This window comes from Embiotoca jacksoni, unplaced genomic scaffold (assembly GCF_022577435.1).
Source record: "Embiotoca jacksoni isolate LCO1_2020_lvr unplaced genomic scaffold, fEmbJac1.0.p SCAF_14, whole genome shotgun sequence".
In the NCBI taxonomy this organism is placed as follows: Eukaryota; Metazoa; Chordata; class Actinopteri; family Embiotocidae; genus Embiotoca; species Embiotoca jacksoni.
In genome coordinates, this window is record NW_027185274.1 from 16,736,815 (window position 1) to 16,754,459 (window position 17,645).

The 17,645-nt window shown below is 43.1% G+C and overlaps 3 protein-coding genes across 5 annotated transcripts; 1 reads left to right on the top strand and 2 right to left on the bottom strand.

The window, feature by feature from the left end:
- Positions 1-1,795: 1,795 nt before the first annotated feature.
- Positions 1,796-6,376, bottom strand: LOC138197475 (zona pellucida-like domain-containing protein 1). The gene is made up of 11 exons (XM_069148337.1): positions 6,341-6,376; positions 5,682-5,797; positions 5,381-5,607; positions 4,906-5,090; positions 4,733-4,805; positions 4,524-4,621; positions 4,357-4,437; positions 4,070-4,241; positions 3,840-3,942; positions 2,806-2,835; positions 1,796-2,306 (listed from the first exon to the last, which is right to left on the bottom strand). The coding sequence occupies exons 1-11, from the start codon at positions 6,352-6,354 to the stop codon at positions 2,170-2,172; spliced, it is 1,236 nt and encodes a 411-aa protein (XP_069004438.1). The 5' UTR covers positions 6,355-6,376; the 3' UTR covers positions 1,796-2,169.
- A 3,934-nt stretch (positions 6,377-10,310) lies between these two features.
- Positions 10,311-15,246, top strand: LOC138197476 (heat shock cognate 71 kDa protein-like). 2 transcript variants are annotated; one of them, XM_069148338.1, is made up of 9 exons: positions 10,311-10,515; positions 12,099-12,308; positions 12,410-12,615; positions 12,776-12,928; positions 13,181-13,736; positions 13,822-14,024; positions 14,111-14,309; positions 14,419-14,651; positions 14,734-15,246. In XM_069148338.1, the coding sequence occupies exons 2-9, from the start codon at positions 12,104-12,106 to the stop codon at positions 14,917-14,919; spliced, it is 1,941 nt and encodes a 646-aa protein (XP_069004439.1). In that variant the 5' UTR covers positions 10,311-10,515; positions 12,099-12,103; the 3' UTR covers positions 14,920-15,246. The 2 variants fall into 2 exon arrangements, with proteins under 2 accessions (XP_069004439.1, XP_069004440.1); XM_069148339.1 differs by lacking the exon at positions 10,311-10,515 and adding an exon at positions 10,548-10,697.
- Positions 15,247-15,776: 530 nt separating this feature from the next.
- On the bottom strand, positions 15,777-17,645 carry LOC138197477 (lens fiber membrane intrinsic protein-like). 2 transcript variants are annotated; one of them, XM_069148340.1, is made up of 5 exons: positions 17,562-17,645; positions 16,873-17,048; positions 16,308-16,457; positions 16,085-16,219; positions 15,777-15,996 (listed from the first exon to the last, which is right to left on the bottom strand). In XM_069148340.1, exons 2-5 carry the CDS (start codon positions 17,045-17,047, stop codon positions 15,935-15,937), a joined length of 522 nt encoding a protein of 173 aa, XP_069004441.1. In that variant the 5' UTR covers position 17,048; positions 17,562-17,645; the 3' UTR covers positions 15,777-15,934. The 2 variants fall into 2 exon arrangements, with proteins under 2 accessions (XP_069004441.1, XP_069004442.1); XM_069148341.1 differs by lacking the exon at positions 17,562-17,645 and having other exon boundaries at positions 16,873-17,129.

A 17,645-nucleotide genomic window follows, 5' to 3' on the forward strand; every position in this document is an offset into this window, starting at 1 on the left:
TGTGTGTGTGTGTGTGTGTGTGTGTGTGTGTGTGTGTGTCTTTAAGGCACATTGACATCAGTGACCCCCTCTTCTGATTGGGTGACTCTCAGGCCAACCACAGGTTTCCTTTGGTCTTGTAGCTCTGTTTTTTTCTTCAACATAAAAGTTTGGATAGTTGGCCGTGCTGAGAGCGGACATGTGACATGACCTTGTGACATCACAAACTTACGGGAGTCCAAACAGCACAGTTGCTGAATACGGGCTGTGCGTATTTCTCTTGAGAGTTTTAATACTTTTGTAGTATTTATAGAGCACCTCGACATACTTTTGAAATAGATAAGAATCGGAAAACTGAATTTATTTAATATGAAACCTGAAGAGTATTTAATATATCTATGTTTAGCCACATCAAACTGTCAATATTGTTTTCAGTCAAGCAGATAAATCTTCTGGTTCCTCAGACTTACACTTACTTGTATTTTGACTGCATTGTTATAAATCGAATTAAATTTGACAACAAACCTGGCGTGATGCTGCGTTCAAATGGAACTCGTGAGCTCGTGGTGACAACACGGGAAGTCGTGTACACAGTATGCTCGGCACTCAAGTGGTTAAGTTGTAAAAACACTGTTGCTGGGCAGCGGCAACATGTACGGCGTCTACAAGCAACACAAGCTCACATTTTATCAGGCTGCAGGAAATGTAAAGACACAGAGGGAAAAGATGACGCCGTTGGGAAGATCAACATTTTCATCAGACGTAGGCTGTTATCTAAGTTATGAACACAAACTCTACATGACTAAAATTACAATATATTAGCTGAACATCCAATGAAAAATGTATTTCCATGTCATGTGACATTTTTGTAAATGTCAGCAAACACGTCACAACAAATGAACTCGGGGCTTAAAGAAAAGTTCTGACGTCCTGAAAATGAACTCTTCTCGTGTTCACGGTAAGCACGACCCCATTTGAACGCAGCATGAGATAAACCGTTGCACTTAATTATATTTATCATAGGTGGGATAAAGGAAATTAAATTAGCCAGTTTTTTTTTTAATTCCCTTACAAAATGGCTGATTAACATGCTGGTTGTTTGGCACATTTTGAACCAATGTTAATAGTTCCCAGACTCTGTTGATCCCCTGACTTCCACCTTGAGATTAAAATGTATTAACAGATATTGGATGGATTTCCCCAAAACTTCCATACAGAATTGAAGTTTGATGACTTTTTTTGTTCCCATGAATTCTCATTTTGCACCAGCAGCAGGTCAAATGTTCAGCCAGTGGTGTATTTCTGAGGAATTTGCACCCAGCTCAGATTTATGTGTCTCAGACAATGTTACCTGACGGGTTGCGTGATTTACTGGGTTCATCTTTCGTTGATTGGTCGGCCCTTTAGATCGGCTGAGCGAAACTTCATGCTAAGCAGCTAAGAGTCCAGTTACTATATTTCCCTCAGAAGTAGGTAGAGACCAAAATGAGAGCTAAAAATGATCTTCACTGGGCAGAAAAACAACTCACGGATGCGTAGATAATTTAACAAACTTGTTATGTAACTAACATAATTATGTCCATAACTTGTTTCCACTGCCCCCTAGTGGCCATAAAAATCAAGCTATGGCAGTTTTAAAGAAACGCACTGTGTAAACTTAATGAATGAGACCTTAAAGCATTTAGCTTTTAGGACAAACTCTGGCTGTCTTGTGTATACAATAAACTGCATAAAAGTTATCAGCCTCTCTGTTAATTATATATTCAAATGTAAGGAAAAAATATTTCATTTTAAACAACAAGCGAATACAGCAAGAAGAGTTTATTGGTATGCTTAATAAAAGAATAAAACGAGTACATTTTAAAAGTAAACAATTTTCAATTGATTACAAAAGATTCCCCCCATTCATTAAATATTTCAACGACACTTCATTTTACAAATTCTGAGCCCTCATCTCCACATCAACAAACTATGTGATTTATATTGATTATTAAGTTGCCTGCTCAGACACCTGCTGACCACCGCGTTATGATGCTATGTTTGTGTAACGGAAAAACTACCTAGATGCGTGACAGTGTTACGTTTCTCTGGAGTTGTGTACCCGCGCCTGCCATGTAATGCTTTGATGAAAGCGTTAAACTCGCAGTTTGGGAGATACGCAAAAGGACTTTTCTCTCCGGCAGCAAGACGTTACGCGATGATTGGTTTTCGTCGTTTGATGTACAACCCAAAGAAAACGGTCAGGATGGCAATGAAAATAGCAATGATGACAATGCAGACGATGATAGCCACCACGGGGCTGCTGTAGTTGCTCTCCGGAGACGAACCTGTCGAAGCACAGAAGGAAAGAAAAAAAAAAAAAAAAAAAAGCATTAGATAGTAATAATGGGTGTATGAAATAATGTTGCTGATTACGGACTGAGCAAGTACCAAGAAAGTAGTTCGTCAGAGACAGTTTTTACCCCTGCTGTCACACACACACACACACTCACACTCACACTCACACCCACACTCTCACACACACTCTCACACTCACTCTCACACACACACACACACACACACACACGCACACACACACGCACACACACACACTCTCACACTCACTCTCACACACACACACACACACACGCACACACACACACTCTCACACTCACTCTCACACACACACACACACACACGCACACACACACGCACACACACACACACGCACACACACACACACACACACACTCTCACACACACTCTCACTCTCACACACACACGCACGCACGCACGCACGCACACACACACACACACACACACACACACACACACACACACACTTACCTGGAGGAGCCGAAAAGGTTTGAGCCTCATCTGAAAATGTGAACCAAAAGTATGGTCAGAAATTGATGAGACACTTTTTGTGCTATCAGAGATAAAATCATCCGGACAGATTTACATTTTGGGAAATACACTCACTTATTCGCTCTCTGGCCGAGAGTCGCTTGAGAAAAATCGACATTGCTCTCCGCTATCTGTCCGATTAATGTGAGGCTAAAGCTAGAGTTAGCTTAGCTTAGCATAAAGACAGAAAACTAATTAGCATGTCATTTATTTAAGTTGTGCAAAAAAAACAAACATGTAAGACAACAATTTATTTCCAGTATCTATGCTAAGCTAAGCTACCCAGACTGCTGGCTGTAGCTTCATATCGATGTGAAGCTAAAGCCAGTGGCGGATTATGCTTTAAAGCCTGAAAACTAATTTGTCAGCATTTTACTTGTCTTACTTATGCTAAGCTAAGCTAAAAGGCTGCTAGCTCGAGCATCACATTTATTGTAAAGACATTTCAGCAAGACAGTAAATAAGGGTGCTTCCTAAAATGTCAAACTATTTGTATAAGAGAAGATCCTGTAACACAAGCTGAGTTAGTAATTTAAAAAAAGTTTACCCTAACAGGATCAATAAAGTATGTCTATCTATCAATATCTATATCTAATCATGGATCTGGCTAATTTTATTTATAATCTTTTTCTAAATTCTACAATTGATCCAAAATTATATTTTTATTTTTCTTAAATTATTGAAGAAGGTTAAGCAAAATTTCTGTTAAATGTAAAGGTTCAATGTGTAGGGTTTAGAGGGATCTGTCGTCATAAATGGAATTTAATCATTGTAATTATGCTTACATTTGTGTAAAATCACCTGAACCAAAGAACCTCACCACTAGATGCCACTAAATCCTACACAGTGCTTCTCTAATCAGGCGAGAAATATTGTCCACTTTGGCGTTTGTATCTTCACTCACTGTAATAAGTGTCACTGTGATAGGATGAAGGCATATCTTTTGTCTATTGTATTTATTTCTAAAGACGCACCAGTTTTCTGTTTGGCCACAAATATGGCGGGCGAGGTGATGGTGGCGTTGGACGGCTCCTCCGAGACCTCTCTCCTTCTCCTGTTTGATCGGCCATCGCAGTTCTGTTGCAGATGGAACAAAAAGATGAACTTAATTCAGTACAAGCTGCCTACGTTATGTGTCTTATCTAAAAAAAAAAAAAAATCAAATCCGAAATTCTTATCAAAAACAAGTTTTAAGTCTACTCACGGGCCTCAATGTCTCACAAGTGGACACCTCACAAAGTCTGGTGACGCAGTGCAGGTAAAAAGTGGAAACTGTAAGATTTTTGTGCTGCACAAATCTGAAGGCCTCAAAGGAGAAGTGTGCCGTTTGTGACTCCCCGTTGACCTCCACCTTCGTCTGCGCGTCACGTGTACACCTTGGGTGAAACGAGAGACTCGTCAAAGGGGAGGAAGCACAAAGAGCTCGCCCGGAGTTGTGTGGCAGAGTAAATGATAGGTAAAACATGTTGTTATTGTATTTTTGCCACTCACCCCACAAAAAGGTCGTAAGAGTGCTTCTGTGTGGGATATGGAGTTGTTGTTGCGTAGCACCTGTCCAGCAGCACATTGAACCTTTACGGACAGACAGAGACAGGATTTGACGTATCTTTGTCTTATTGATGTCACTGGCTTCGTGTAAACCGTTAAAACTGAAGTACCTCTCTGTTAGATTGGTCGCTTTAACACCAACATAAATCTTGGTCTTCAGGTTGAGTCCCGTTTCTGGGACAGATAGTATATCTGTGTACTGTTTATCCTGTTCCACGTAAAAGTCAAATCAAAAGTTAAAAAAAAAAAAAAAAAAAACTTTTTTTTTTTTCTTTTTTTTTTAAAAGAAAACAACTCTGAATTATCCCAAAAGTCTTACTTTGTAGAGCTGCATGCTCAGTGTGCTGACGAAGCTCCCATTGTTGTCTTTTATGGCAAGACTCACGCCTGATCTGCATTAAATGAAAAGAAATTCACATTATGTATGTGTATATTACGACAGATTAAAATGTGCAGGTGTTTTTCTGGGGTTCCATGTGGTGTAGTACTCACACGCCCAGTTGCGTGTTGTTGACCAGATACTGCATCGGGTACTTGCAGGAGAACTTGTAGAATATCTGCTGGCGATAGGTGATCACACCCACAGAGGGGTCTACGGAGGTAACGGTGCCCGAGATGTTGACGAACTGGATGCTTGAGAAGTCTGAAAACTCTCCGCTCCCAATCTGATTGGTTATCTGTCGACAGAAGAAACATATATTTCAGTAAAATCAGTTGAAACTAGTTTTCTGATTGGATCTTTGGATGTAAAAAAAAATAATGACTTGGTAATCCTTTGTTTCAATACAACGCTATTCAACTCTGTCAAAATGTACTAAAAGCAAACTTTAACCACATGGTTCTGGGTTTTTTTTTCCTGGAATATTGTAATAATCTATCTTCTGAGAAAATCTTCTGAATAGATAAATCTGTGGGAAAAAAGTGTCACGCTTGATGTAAACTTTGAAAAACGTTGCAAAAAGAACACCTGAAAGCCATTACTGCATTCCGAGAGGGAACTTTCATTGATGGGGAGTCTGTATCTTAAAACTGGCGGTGTGACGCTCCAGTCGGCAGTCCCATAACAGTGTGGTTTGTTCTCCTGATTGTTGAGGACCATGAGGGACTCGTTGTAGAGAGCTTGGTACATTGGGCAGAGGTAGATGCTCAGGTCCATGTACTTGGTGCCGCACACCACAGTGATGTCCGAGTTTTCTGTAAAAAGGGAAGGCGTGAAACAAAGCACTGGAGGTTTGACTGAAGAACATATCAAAGAAAATGCCACAAACCTGGGGGTTTGTTTGTCTCACTTGTAACGCAAGCATCTGGTATTTGGGCATCAGTCCTCAGAATCAGACCCAGGTGACTCACAAGGATGAGCAGCCTCATTGTTCTTGATGTGGACCTGTGAGAAAACAGCAAAACAATGTGAACCAGGATATTCACAGATTTCTTTTGAAAGAAAGTGTTTTGAAGGAAATTTTTCCACAGCAGCCCATTTTTTGTTTTAAAAGACGACAGATCAACTTTCCTGTGCACAAGGTAAAAACTTTAAATGGTAATAAAGTTATTTGACCCTATTATGCAACACAGTCAGCCAGCTCCATCAGGAGTTATGTTTGCTTATTTTCAGGAAAAAAGTTCCTTGAGATGAAATTACTGATATTGCTAAATTCATTTGCAGCTTTGAAAGAACAAAATCAAGACATAACTGCTGAAAAACTGGCTGTACTTCTATGTATATATATTTTACACATCAAGAAAACATGAAATAAACTTTCAAATAATATCTTGTCTGTAAAGTTGGATTTAATTTTCCTACATTATTGATACCGCAACTACATTTTTGAATGATTTTAGATTAAACATTTTCTTTTTCATATACTATATTACAAATAAATATAACTTGAAATATTAAACTGCCAGAGGAAGTTATTGGGGGACTCACCTGCAGGTCTTCATTTTGCGTCTTGCTCTCGGCTCCCAGGTCTCTCTATTTAAAGCAGCATCCACGCAGGGGCGGGTGAGGGAGCACAATGGTGTAACCCGAACTCAACATTTTCATTTTTCAGAGTCCTTTACATACATTTTGATTCTGAAGTAATTAACTTGTATTTTTTTCAAAATTTGTTTAATTCTGCATATAAATATACAGTGGAATTTGTCTTAAGAAAATAGAAGACTAAGGCTATAAAATTATGTTTTACTAACATCGTAAAAGAACTTCACTACAAGCAAGTCATTCGTCAATCATATATGTTTCATGTCAAATCTTAACCTGAAATGTTACTTGTAACTACACTTGTTGGATACATTTATTTATGGATCTTGATCTGGATCTATTTATTTACTCATAACTGCTATTAATGCACATTATGCTGCCGTTTAACTGAGGATATTTATTTTAAGATTGATTTTAAGATCAATCTGTTCATCTAAAATCAACACAAACATCAATTTATGATTATATATATATATTTTCTGAAAATGCATAAAGTTTAAAAGTAATAATAGGTACTAAAAAGGAACATACGTTTTGGGTTATCAGCATAGTGTAATCTACAGTTTGCTTGTACCATCTGTCATCTACATTTACATCAGTCACTCGTACTCCATTAACAATCATCCTATTTGTTCTACTATCGGATAGGACTTTATTTGAAGGATAATGCAGCCATGTTGTCTGCGAAAAATGTAATTGAATGGAAAAACACTTGATTGCTGTCTTGTCCATGAGCAGGGAAAGCGTTGCATAGGAGACCAGAATGTATACACAAACAATGTTTTATTTTTCACAATGAAAGTCCAGGATCAGTGATCTTATCACAAGTGTTCTCTTTTGAGATCTTTTGATGTGATAAAAGTCTCACTGTTCTTTAGACTGTGACTTTTGGAATGGATCACTTTTGTTATGGCCTCGGGTGGTAAACTGTAAATAGAAAATTTCAGTGCTGTTTTGTACAGTCTGCAAATAAAAGACACACCTAGCTGAGAGAAACCCAAAGTCTTTTGTGAAGCTCTGTGACACGAAAGGGACTCTAGAGTCCCCGATGAACAACGCCATAATACAACGTGAGGATACAGCCTGAAAAAGGTGCCTGATAGATTACTTTAGACGTATCCGATGTCAAATGCCAGTTTTAATCTCTCCTTTGTTGTCAAAATGAACATTTGTCCACTGGCAAAGTCGTCAGTGTTACTGAAGGCGAATTTCTTCAAAACTTGGACCCAGAAGCAGTGGATGTGGTCCCCGTTGGGAAATACCATCATGAACAGGGTACCGGCCGGTATCAGATTTGGGTCAGGACTTGTGCTCAGACACAACTGTTCTGAACTGAAATGGAGCAGATAGACAAGAACCTGCTGCTCAGAGATGTGGTTCTTCATCAAAAACAGAGGAGACCGTTTCACCGTGAAAATTACTTTAATGAGATCTGAAATAAACCTCAAATTGTGATTATCTAACTGTTAACACTACAGACCAACATGTTGACTACGAGGGTTAAATATTAACATTAAAAAGGTATTAAATGTACAATGAAGACGTATCATTGTGTTCCCAGCGGACACTCTGCCAAGTAAACCAGGAACGTGTATTGTAAGCTGTGTCGCATCTATATTCTAGACCTGATTTATTAAAATATTTATCAGTATCAGTGTATTCAAGTATGTGGGGCAATATGTAACAAAATAATTGTAAAACAATATTGCCAACACTTTGTTTAAGGTCATTTGGATAGAAAGAAGTGCCAATATTACACAATTTGACTTTCTGACGGGACAAACAAGGTTATTTCTCAACAGTAACTCGTCCAAACTCATTACAATTTAAAAATGTAATGAAATAGTTCAATATCGAGGCGGAGCGTTATATGACAAGATCATTACCACTCTTGGTTCTGTACGACAAAAATAAAGCCAGCAGCCGGTTAGGTTATATTAGCCCTGGCTAGCCCAAACACGACAATCTGCCTGACATGGCTCAAACCAACAGCAGCAAAATACATGGTCCACATGTTAGAGATCTTTTCAACTTAGATTATTTTATTTTATTATAAGGTCCATTGTTGACCTTCTGAAACATGCAGTGATGAAAATTCAAAACTTACGGTTTCACTTATTTTGGTTCTTCTGCCAAAAGACAAAAATGAATTTACCCACTAGACTTGAGGTTAATTTACCCGTAAAGAAAATGTTTTCTTTAATTCTATTTTGTTTAAGTATTTCCATTTTGCTTGAATACATTAGATTATATCCATGTTATCTTTTACTTCCTTTCTTTTCTATTGCACCTATACAGGATCAAATTTACCTGGAAGCATTGAATATTTAGTTAATCTTACAAAAGAGGTTTTTTTTTTTTGTTTTTTTAACAACTGTTGATTGTAATAAGACCATGCATGCAACACCTGAGCAGTATCATAAAATAATGTGACAGTAACATAGGAGGAGCCCGGTTTATTGTTTTTACAGGTCATTTTAGGACACACCATATTAGAGACGGTAAACTAATCCCAGAATTTCTTATAAAACTTGATGATCTGTGACCTATTTGGTTTTTAAAAGTTTTTTTAAAAGAGCATTGTAATCTCAGTATCTATTCCTACAATAACTTTTGGGTGTTGCACTTCAGACGGTGTATTTTAGTGGTATTATTCTACGTCAATTTCGTCAATGCTGCCACTTGCAGGTGTGGTTCAGCGTTTCTTTCTTTCTCCTGCGAGGTATTTCATACAAGTCTTGTGTGGTATCAATACCACAATGTAAAAAAATAACGTACTCCATTTCACTCCATCTGCTCAAAATCTTAACGACTACGTTATACGTAAGTGACATTATGATCCTTGTAACTTGTTGGTGTGAATTTCATTTGAACTACTTTCTCAAGCTACTGTTGGGTACTTTAAGATAATGTAAACTCTTCATATGTTTTATATGTAAAATAATAATCTGACAAGTAATAGCTACTATTTGATTATATTGATAAGGACTGTGGAATGCCAGGTTGCAGTGACATTTAGGATACAATTATTTACAGTGTGTGCATTATCTGTGTACATTGTCTGGTAACCAAGGTAACATGAGACAAGCATGCAAAACTTATGGATCCGTACATGATGACTGATAAACTGTATATAAAAGTGGACTTAGCTGCCGGATCGCAAAAATGAGGCGGATAAAGAAGTGTGTTAAACTGCAATACCACCGAGTGTCACTAGAGGTTGGTGCCAAAAAGGCTCTGGTTCCATAGGCTCCCATTCAATTTCTTTCATTAAATACAAAGTCAAGAAATTGTTTCCACCAGTTATCTCGGTGTTGTTGTTGTTGTTGTTGGTTTTTTTTTTGTTTTTTTTTGGGGGGGGGGGGCGTACCTGTTTGATTGACAGGCCTTTAAAGTAACTGTCTATCTAAAAAAAAAAATAATAATAATTCCCCTTGTGGGAGTAATAAAGTAACTATCTATCTATCTATCTATCTTTAGTGCAGTCAGGTTGCAGCTATCGGTGGGCGGGACAAAGTATCGTCAGGTTTTCCAATCAGATCAGTCAGATCCATCGCTCGCTCCGCCCGCTCCGCCCGCAGCTCGTCCAAATATGGTCACTTCCTGCTCCAAACCGCTGGGGACTAGCAAGATGGCGTCGGACAGATTCCGAACTCCAGGCTTCATAACGGCCAACAACAAACCAATGAGTGACGTCACTGCACCCCCTCCCCCCTCCCTCCCCCCCCACGAGAGGACGCCTCACTTTGACCGAATTTACTCCATTTCCCTGGTAGCAACTGCTGCGGAAATGTGCTGACAGTGTTTGTAATTGGCCGGTGGAGCGGAAGGCAAGGGGAGAGAGGAGGGGAAGGGAGGGGAGAGGAGAGGAGAGGAGAGGAGGGAGGAGGAGAGGGGGAGAGAGGATTGGCTGCCGTCGCCGCCGCCGCTCCTCCCGTGTTCCAGAGAGTTCTGAGTGGGAGGTTGATGAGGAGGCGCGCGGTCGCTCCCAAACACACACACACACACACACACAAACAACCGACACACCGAGGAGGAGGAGGAGGACCAGGACCCGTCACACCCGCAGACTCTCCCGGGGAGACCACTATAAGTCAGCCGTTAAACGCACTTTAACGGAGGTGAGTATGGCTGGGCGCAGGGTGTGTTACGGTAACTTTCATCGGTCAGAGAGATGGACGCGAACGTTTACATTAACGTCAATTAACCGTCCGGACGACGTCATCACTGACCAAACCTAAACTAGCCTGATTTGCGCTCGCATAGCTCGTCACGTCGTCACTTTTCCTCACTGATTGACGTGGTAAGATCACTTTTCTTTTCTTTCTTCTTTTTCAACGTTAATGTGCAAGTAAAGTATCAACCCGACATCGGTTTCACGTGAAAGTGATTTTAAAATGCCTCACAACAAGGTGTAAAGTGACGCTCGTCTCCCGGTCCCGGGCCCGGTCCCGGGTCCCGGTCGGACTGCGGCTCTGGATCGGGTTTGCGAAGTTACTAATGCTCGTTTTTAAGTTGCACGAAGTGAAAGTAAAAGGTCCAGAAAGTGAAGGGGCACGCCCTCCTGTTTAGAGCCGCTGGTGATGCAGCACGGACGTGTTGTGTGCTCTGTCCTCACGTCTGCAGCCATCGACAGTATGTTTTTATTTATTTGTTTATTTATTATTATTATTATTTTTTAGTGCTTTCAGTAAATGCAGGACTCCTCACACCTGCACAGACGCAAAGTCTCTACTGCTGTAATGACTGGGAGCAACTTCCTCATTACAGTCTTTTGATATCATTGTCAAACAATGGAATGATTATTTAGACTTTAAGATAATAAATAATAGTTAAAAAAAAAAAAAAAAAAAAAAAAAACTCCACATTTGAGAAGCATGCTACTCCAAATGTTCGGCATTTGTGCTTGGAAAAAAAAAAATGAAACCATCCAGGTGTTTCCAGATGTTTCCTTCTCGCTTATCTTTTCGGACTAATCTATAATTTATATAGTAGCTTTGATTTGCACTTTTGCTAATCCACCGTGGCTCCGTGATAGCCCCGGGTGAGCCGCAACGACCTCCCATGTGGCTTAACATTTGGCTAACGTTACAGTGTATTGATGACGTGCTGCTGTAGCAACAGTAAACACCGGGTCTGTTCCAAGAACTTGCTGCTGAAGGATTTATCTGGACGCCCAACACATTTTTTTCCAGTGGTTTCCCGCAGCGGATCATCAGCGCGAACCCTCGCGCAGTTCTGCGATTTATAAATATTACACGGCAGCGTCTAAAGGTCATTTGAAGTTGATATATTCCAGCTGTTCACGCTGACGCGAGACAAAGACCAGCGCCGTGTCCGCACCCTTGTAGAAACTTAAGTGATGAATAATCACGTTAAGCAGGATGGCAGTTTATTGTGGTAACGAGGCTTCGGTAACCCCCGCCTCTTGAACAGGCCCTCTCCTCCCTGTTGTCTGCTGTTGCTATAATAAAGGCAGTCGTTGTCAAGCTGTCAGAAATAAGAGGGCTTGGAAACAGGTGCTGCGGACCTTTCTCCTCTCGGAGACGGTCCGTCTCCACTTCGGTTCGAGCGGCTCACGCTCCGATAATAGCCTCATTACCCCCACACTGCAAATCGCGGTAGCAGAGCCCGCCCACATCGCTCATCTGTCACATCTCCAGATTGTTCACTTTAGCCGATTAACAGCTGATCATGTTCTCAGCAACCATGTCCAAGGGACCGGCAGTCGGCATTGACCTGGGAACCACCTACTCCTGCGTGGGAGTGTTTCAGCACGGCAAAGTAGAGATTATCGCCAACGACCAGGGGAACCGGACCACGCCCAGTTATGTCGCCTTCACTGACACCGAGAGGCTGATCGGGGATGCGGCCAAGAATCAGGTGGCCTTGAACCCCAACAACACCGTATTTGGTAGGATTTGTGTTTTTTTTTTTTCCCCGAGACAAGTCAAGAACGATCGACGACTTCTGTTTTTCTCCGCTTATTAACCCGCATCTTTTGTTGCCCCTCAGATGCAAAGCGTCTCATTGGGCGTCGGTTTGATGACGCCGTTGTCCAGTCCGACATGAAACACTGGCCCTTTACGGTCATCAATGATGCCACACGGCCCAAAGTAAAGGTGGACTACAAGGGCGAGACCAAGACCTTCTACCCGGAGGAGATCTCCTCCATGGTGCTGGTCAAAATGAAGGAAATTGCTGAGGCATACCTTGGCAAGGTACTCGTGAAAAAACTACTCATAAATATATATTTTTTTTTTCTTTTGATTGTAAAACTAGATACCTTCACGAGTAATACACATTTCGTACTTCCACTGTTGTGAGTCTCACAATGGTACTAATGTCTTGTGAAATTCTGTAACCGTTTCCTTTTTGCAGACCGTAACGAACGCCGTCGTGACCGTGCCGGCCTACTTCAACGACTCTCAGCGCCAGGCCACCAAAGATGCCGGGACCATCTCTGGGCTTAACGTCCTTCGTATCATCAACGAGCCGACGGCTGCTGCTATCGCTTACGGCTTGGACAAAAAGGTGGAGCACCTCTGAATCTACAGCTTTCTACAAGACGCAGCTTTTGAATGCCGCTTCGAGCTGATTGTCTTCATGAAGGATTATTCTGTTGCTCAGTAAATCTAAACAATTTCACGAATGATGTTCTTTTTAATTCACGATAGAGCCTCCAAAGAACATCCTAAAGTGTTTGTGGATGGACGCAATACTTTATTTATATATTTAAGTGAAAAACCATTATTAATTAGGTCATTAATGAATTTGTAATTTTAGGTTGGATCTGAGCGAAACGTCCTCATCTTCGACCTGGGCGGTGGCACGTTCGACGTCTCTATCTTGACCATCGAAGACGGCATCTTTGAGGTGAAATCCACGGCGGGCGACACCCACCTGGGCGGAGAGGACTTCGATAACCGCATGGTCAACCACTTCATCTCCGAGTTCAAACGCAAGCACAAGAAAGACATCAGCGACAACAAGAGGGCGGTGCGTCGCCTGCGCACCGCGTGCGAGAGGGCCAAGCGCACCCTGTCGTCGAGCACTCAGGCCAGCATCGAAATCGACTCTCTGTACGAGGGCGTCGACTTCTACACCTCCATCACCAGGGCCCGCTTCGAGGAGCTGAACGCAGACCTGTTCCGAGGAACCCTGGAGCCCGTGGAAAAGGCTCTCCGCGACGCCAAGATGGACAAGGCTCAGATCCACGACATCGTCTTGGTGGGCGGTTCCACTCGCATCCCCAAGATCCAGAAGCTGCTGCAGGACTTGTTCAACGGGAAGGACCTCAACAAGAGCATTAACCCCGATGAGGCGGTGGCCTACGGTGCAGGTAGGACCCCCGTGTGCTCACGAATAGAACGATAACCGACTCGAACCACGCCTTTAAACCTGAAATCCGTCCCTTTGTCGCGCAGCCGTGCAGGCGGCCATCCTGTCAGGCGACAAATCGGAGAACGTGCAGGACCTGCTGCTGCTGGACGTGACCCCCTTGTCTCTGGGCATCGAGACCGCCGGAGGGGTCATGACTGTTCTCATCAAGAGGAACACCACCATCCCCACCAAGCAGACCCAGACCTTCACCACCTACTCGGATAACCAGCCCGGTGTGCTCATTCAGGTCAGTCCACCATCTTTTTTTTTTTTTTTTTTCATCTCGCATTTAGAGCACTCAATTATTTGAACGACCCGACATCGTGTTTACAGGTGTTCGAAGGCGAAAGGGCCATGACCAAAGACAACAACCTTCTGGGGAAATTTGAGCTGATAGGAATCCCGCCGGCCCCCCGAGGGGTCCCTCAGATCGAGGTGACGTTTGACATCGACGCCAACGGCATCATGAATGTGTCTGCGGTGGACAAGAGCACCGGGAAGGAGAACAAGATCACCATCACCAACGACAAAGGTAACCTGACCTCGAGCTCCAAACCTGCATCCTAATTGTGAAATGTGACGTGTTGCATTCAGCGCCCTGTTCCTTTGAAATAAAACCCATCCCGCTGTCCGCCGCTCAGGTCGCTTGAGCAAGGAGGACATCGAGCGTATGGTGCAGGAAGCGGAGAATTACAAGGCCGAGGATGATGTGCAGAGAGAGAAGGTGACTGCCAAGAACGGTCTGGAGTCGTACGCCTTCAACATGAAGTCCACCGTGGAGGACGAGAAGCTCAAGGGCAAGATCAGCGACGAGGACAAGCAGAAGATCCTGGACAAGTGCAATGAGGTCATCGGCTGGCTGGATAAAAACCAGGTCCGTGTTTTGGGATTAGAATAATTGTCAAGTCGGCATTAAAGCCACGTTTGACTTCCCTTCTTTTCTTTCCGTCCCTCAGTCTGCAGAAAAAGAGGAGTTCGAACATCAGCAGAAGGAGCTGGAGAAGGCGTGCAACCCCGTTATGACCAAGCTGTACCAAAGTGCAGGAGGGGTGCCGGGGGGGATGCCCGGAGGCTTCCCCGGAGCCGGTGGGGCCCCCGGAGGAGGAGCCTCCTCCGGCCCCACCATCGAGGAGGTCGACTAAAGCGGAGGTGGAGCAGACGTGCATGAGCTTGTTTTCTTTTCCTCTTTGTGAGGCTGGTGTGAAAGGTGATCACGTTCATAATCCAAACAGACGCAGCGACCGCGGCTCTCGTCCGGACAGCTCCTTTTGTATGCCGAGCCTAAAGGCAGCACCTGCACTGTGACTTTCTCGCTAAGCGGTCTTTCTTGGCACCTGTGTTTGTTAAACTAATTCGTGTTTGCATTTCCAGTGTGGGTTTTCTCGGTTGGTCTATAAAGCTGAAGCGGTTGCTGTTGCACAAAGAATTTGCCAAATGAGAGTAAATAAAATGTTTCTTTTGGTTTTGGATACGTTTGTTGGCTACTTGAAAGCTGTGCGGGTCTCACGGACGCTTTCACACTCTCACACTCATCAACGGGTGGCTGGAGTGAAGTCTGAGTGAGGTTTGTCTGTGCTAGCTTGCATCTACCGATAGCATGTTAGGCGTTTAAGGAACTCCCTCCCTATAAACTGCATTAAAACAGTAACGACTCGTGTCGTAATGTGAAATGAAATGTTATTTTTCTCAAAATGGATTTGATCAAAAATGGTGCTGAAGAAAAGTACAGTTCGGGAACCAGTACCGAGGTCGAGGTGTTAATAACGGTGTCGACAATTCGTGAACAATCCTCTGCTGAAGCTCTGATAGTTTGCGAAGTTTTGTCGGAATTTCATCGTTCAGTACGACAAACTTGTACGATTGGATCTGTCAAACATATATTCTTCGAAGGGAATTTGTTTATCGTTGTGACCGGTTTACTTGCTGCTCCTGAACTGTATCGGCTCCGTTACTGGAGTCCATTGCAATAATTCGCAGCACATAATGCAGGCAACAAAGGAACGTTTTTCTCTTTTATTTTGCTTCTTCACGACTGTTTAAATTTACAGGAAGTGGTTGGACAGTTCCTGGTGGGGGAGGGGGGGGTTGGTTCCTCTTGGCCTCATGTGGAGCGGTTCTGGTTCCGGTGTGAGAGTGTGTGACGACGTGCTCGGCAGGTCAGCGCGAGTTGGAGTTTCTTGGGCATTCGTGCATCCGGTAGGCACACATGTAGAAGATACCTGAAAGAAAGCGCTCTCGGTTATTAGTAAGACAACACACACAGCCTGGAAAAAAAAAAAGAACCCCGCAGGATCATCGGGTGCGTACCTGAGAAGAAGGTGAGCACCACTGCCACCCATCCCATGATGTAGGACCAGGAGAACCGCCAGCTGCCATAGCGTTTACCGTAGTAGTTCACCGTGACTCCCGTGTAGACCGCCATCGCCAGCAGCACGAAGAAGCCTGCACAGAAGATTAAAGGACGTCGGTGAGGACGTGAACCTGGACTGGCGAAGGAGGTTTGAGCGTGGCTGCAGGGGGAGGAGCTCACAGGAGATGAAGAAGAGGATGCCGGCTGCAAACGTCTTGTCGAACCCGTCGAAGGAGGAGTAGTGGATGAAGGCCATGACGCCGATCACAATGCCGATGAAACAAGCCAGCAGGGAAAGAATCATGAAGGCCCGGGTGGCGTCCCAGTATGCTGCGAGAGAACACGCTCATAATTACCTCCAGAAGTGTTTTTACACATTTAATTCATTGTCATTTAGAGTCTAGCTGTGTTTCATTGTCGGGGAGTTGGCGGCTCTGGCTTGCCATCTTGTGGATTTGATGAATTCGAGGGAAAAGAAAGCCTTTTCTATTATATGACTGGTGCAAATATAAATACAAACTGCTCCTTAAAAATATATCTGACATACTTTGATGAATAAAAAGTCTTTCATGCAGCACTCGGACAAAAAAAGAAAAAAACATTTTCAACATATTGGCACTTGAACCGCCCCAGAGGGATGTCACCCCCCGTCGGAGGGATGTCACCCCCTCGGTGCTGATCACGGTCACGGACTGACTGTCAGCTAACTGATAAATATAAATGAGAGACACCCAGACGCTCTTACCGATGCTGTCTGTGTGCGTCATGCATTTCCCGGGCACACAGTACCGCCACAGGCCCTGGTGCATGTAATTGCTGGAGTGACGATACTGCATCCAGTAGTCAGTTGCCGTGGAGACAATGAGGAGTATGTTCCCGATTCCGGCACAGAACAACCCGCCTCCCATGAAGCTGTACATCCTGCCAAAAAAAAACAAAAACTGACTGACACATCGAGAGAGAGAAAGAGAGAGAGGACGGAGCAGGTCAAATCTGCCACATCTGGACCAATTACAGCGAGTACTTCCTGTTACAGAGTGAACAGCGACACTGGTCATGAATAAAACAACGTGGAAATACGTTCAGCAGGAGGCCACGACTGTTCTGCTCCAGCTGGGAAGATCTGATTAAAGTAGCATTACTCATTAGACGACATGGACCAGCAGACACGTCATTCACCTCCAACTCCGCCAGACTGAGTGCTGGCTCCATCTCATCTTAACGCTGCTGGGGGGTTAAAAATACCAAACATGACGTGATGAACAGGGAATAAATCGAGCTCGGGGAGGCTCTTCTAGCGAGATTCAACCAAAACATGTTGGAATGTTTTATACATTTCATTTGAAATCAATTTAAAAGGATATTTAAGGTCAAATCAGGGTTCAAGAAGCAGAATATAATACATGATATTATGTTTTAATGTTAGTTATTTACCTTAATCTTGTTTTTCCAACAGAAAAAGTCAGAGATTCCAATATTCCGGGTTGTCAAAGCACAGAGGAGCCCGATGTTGGCCGG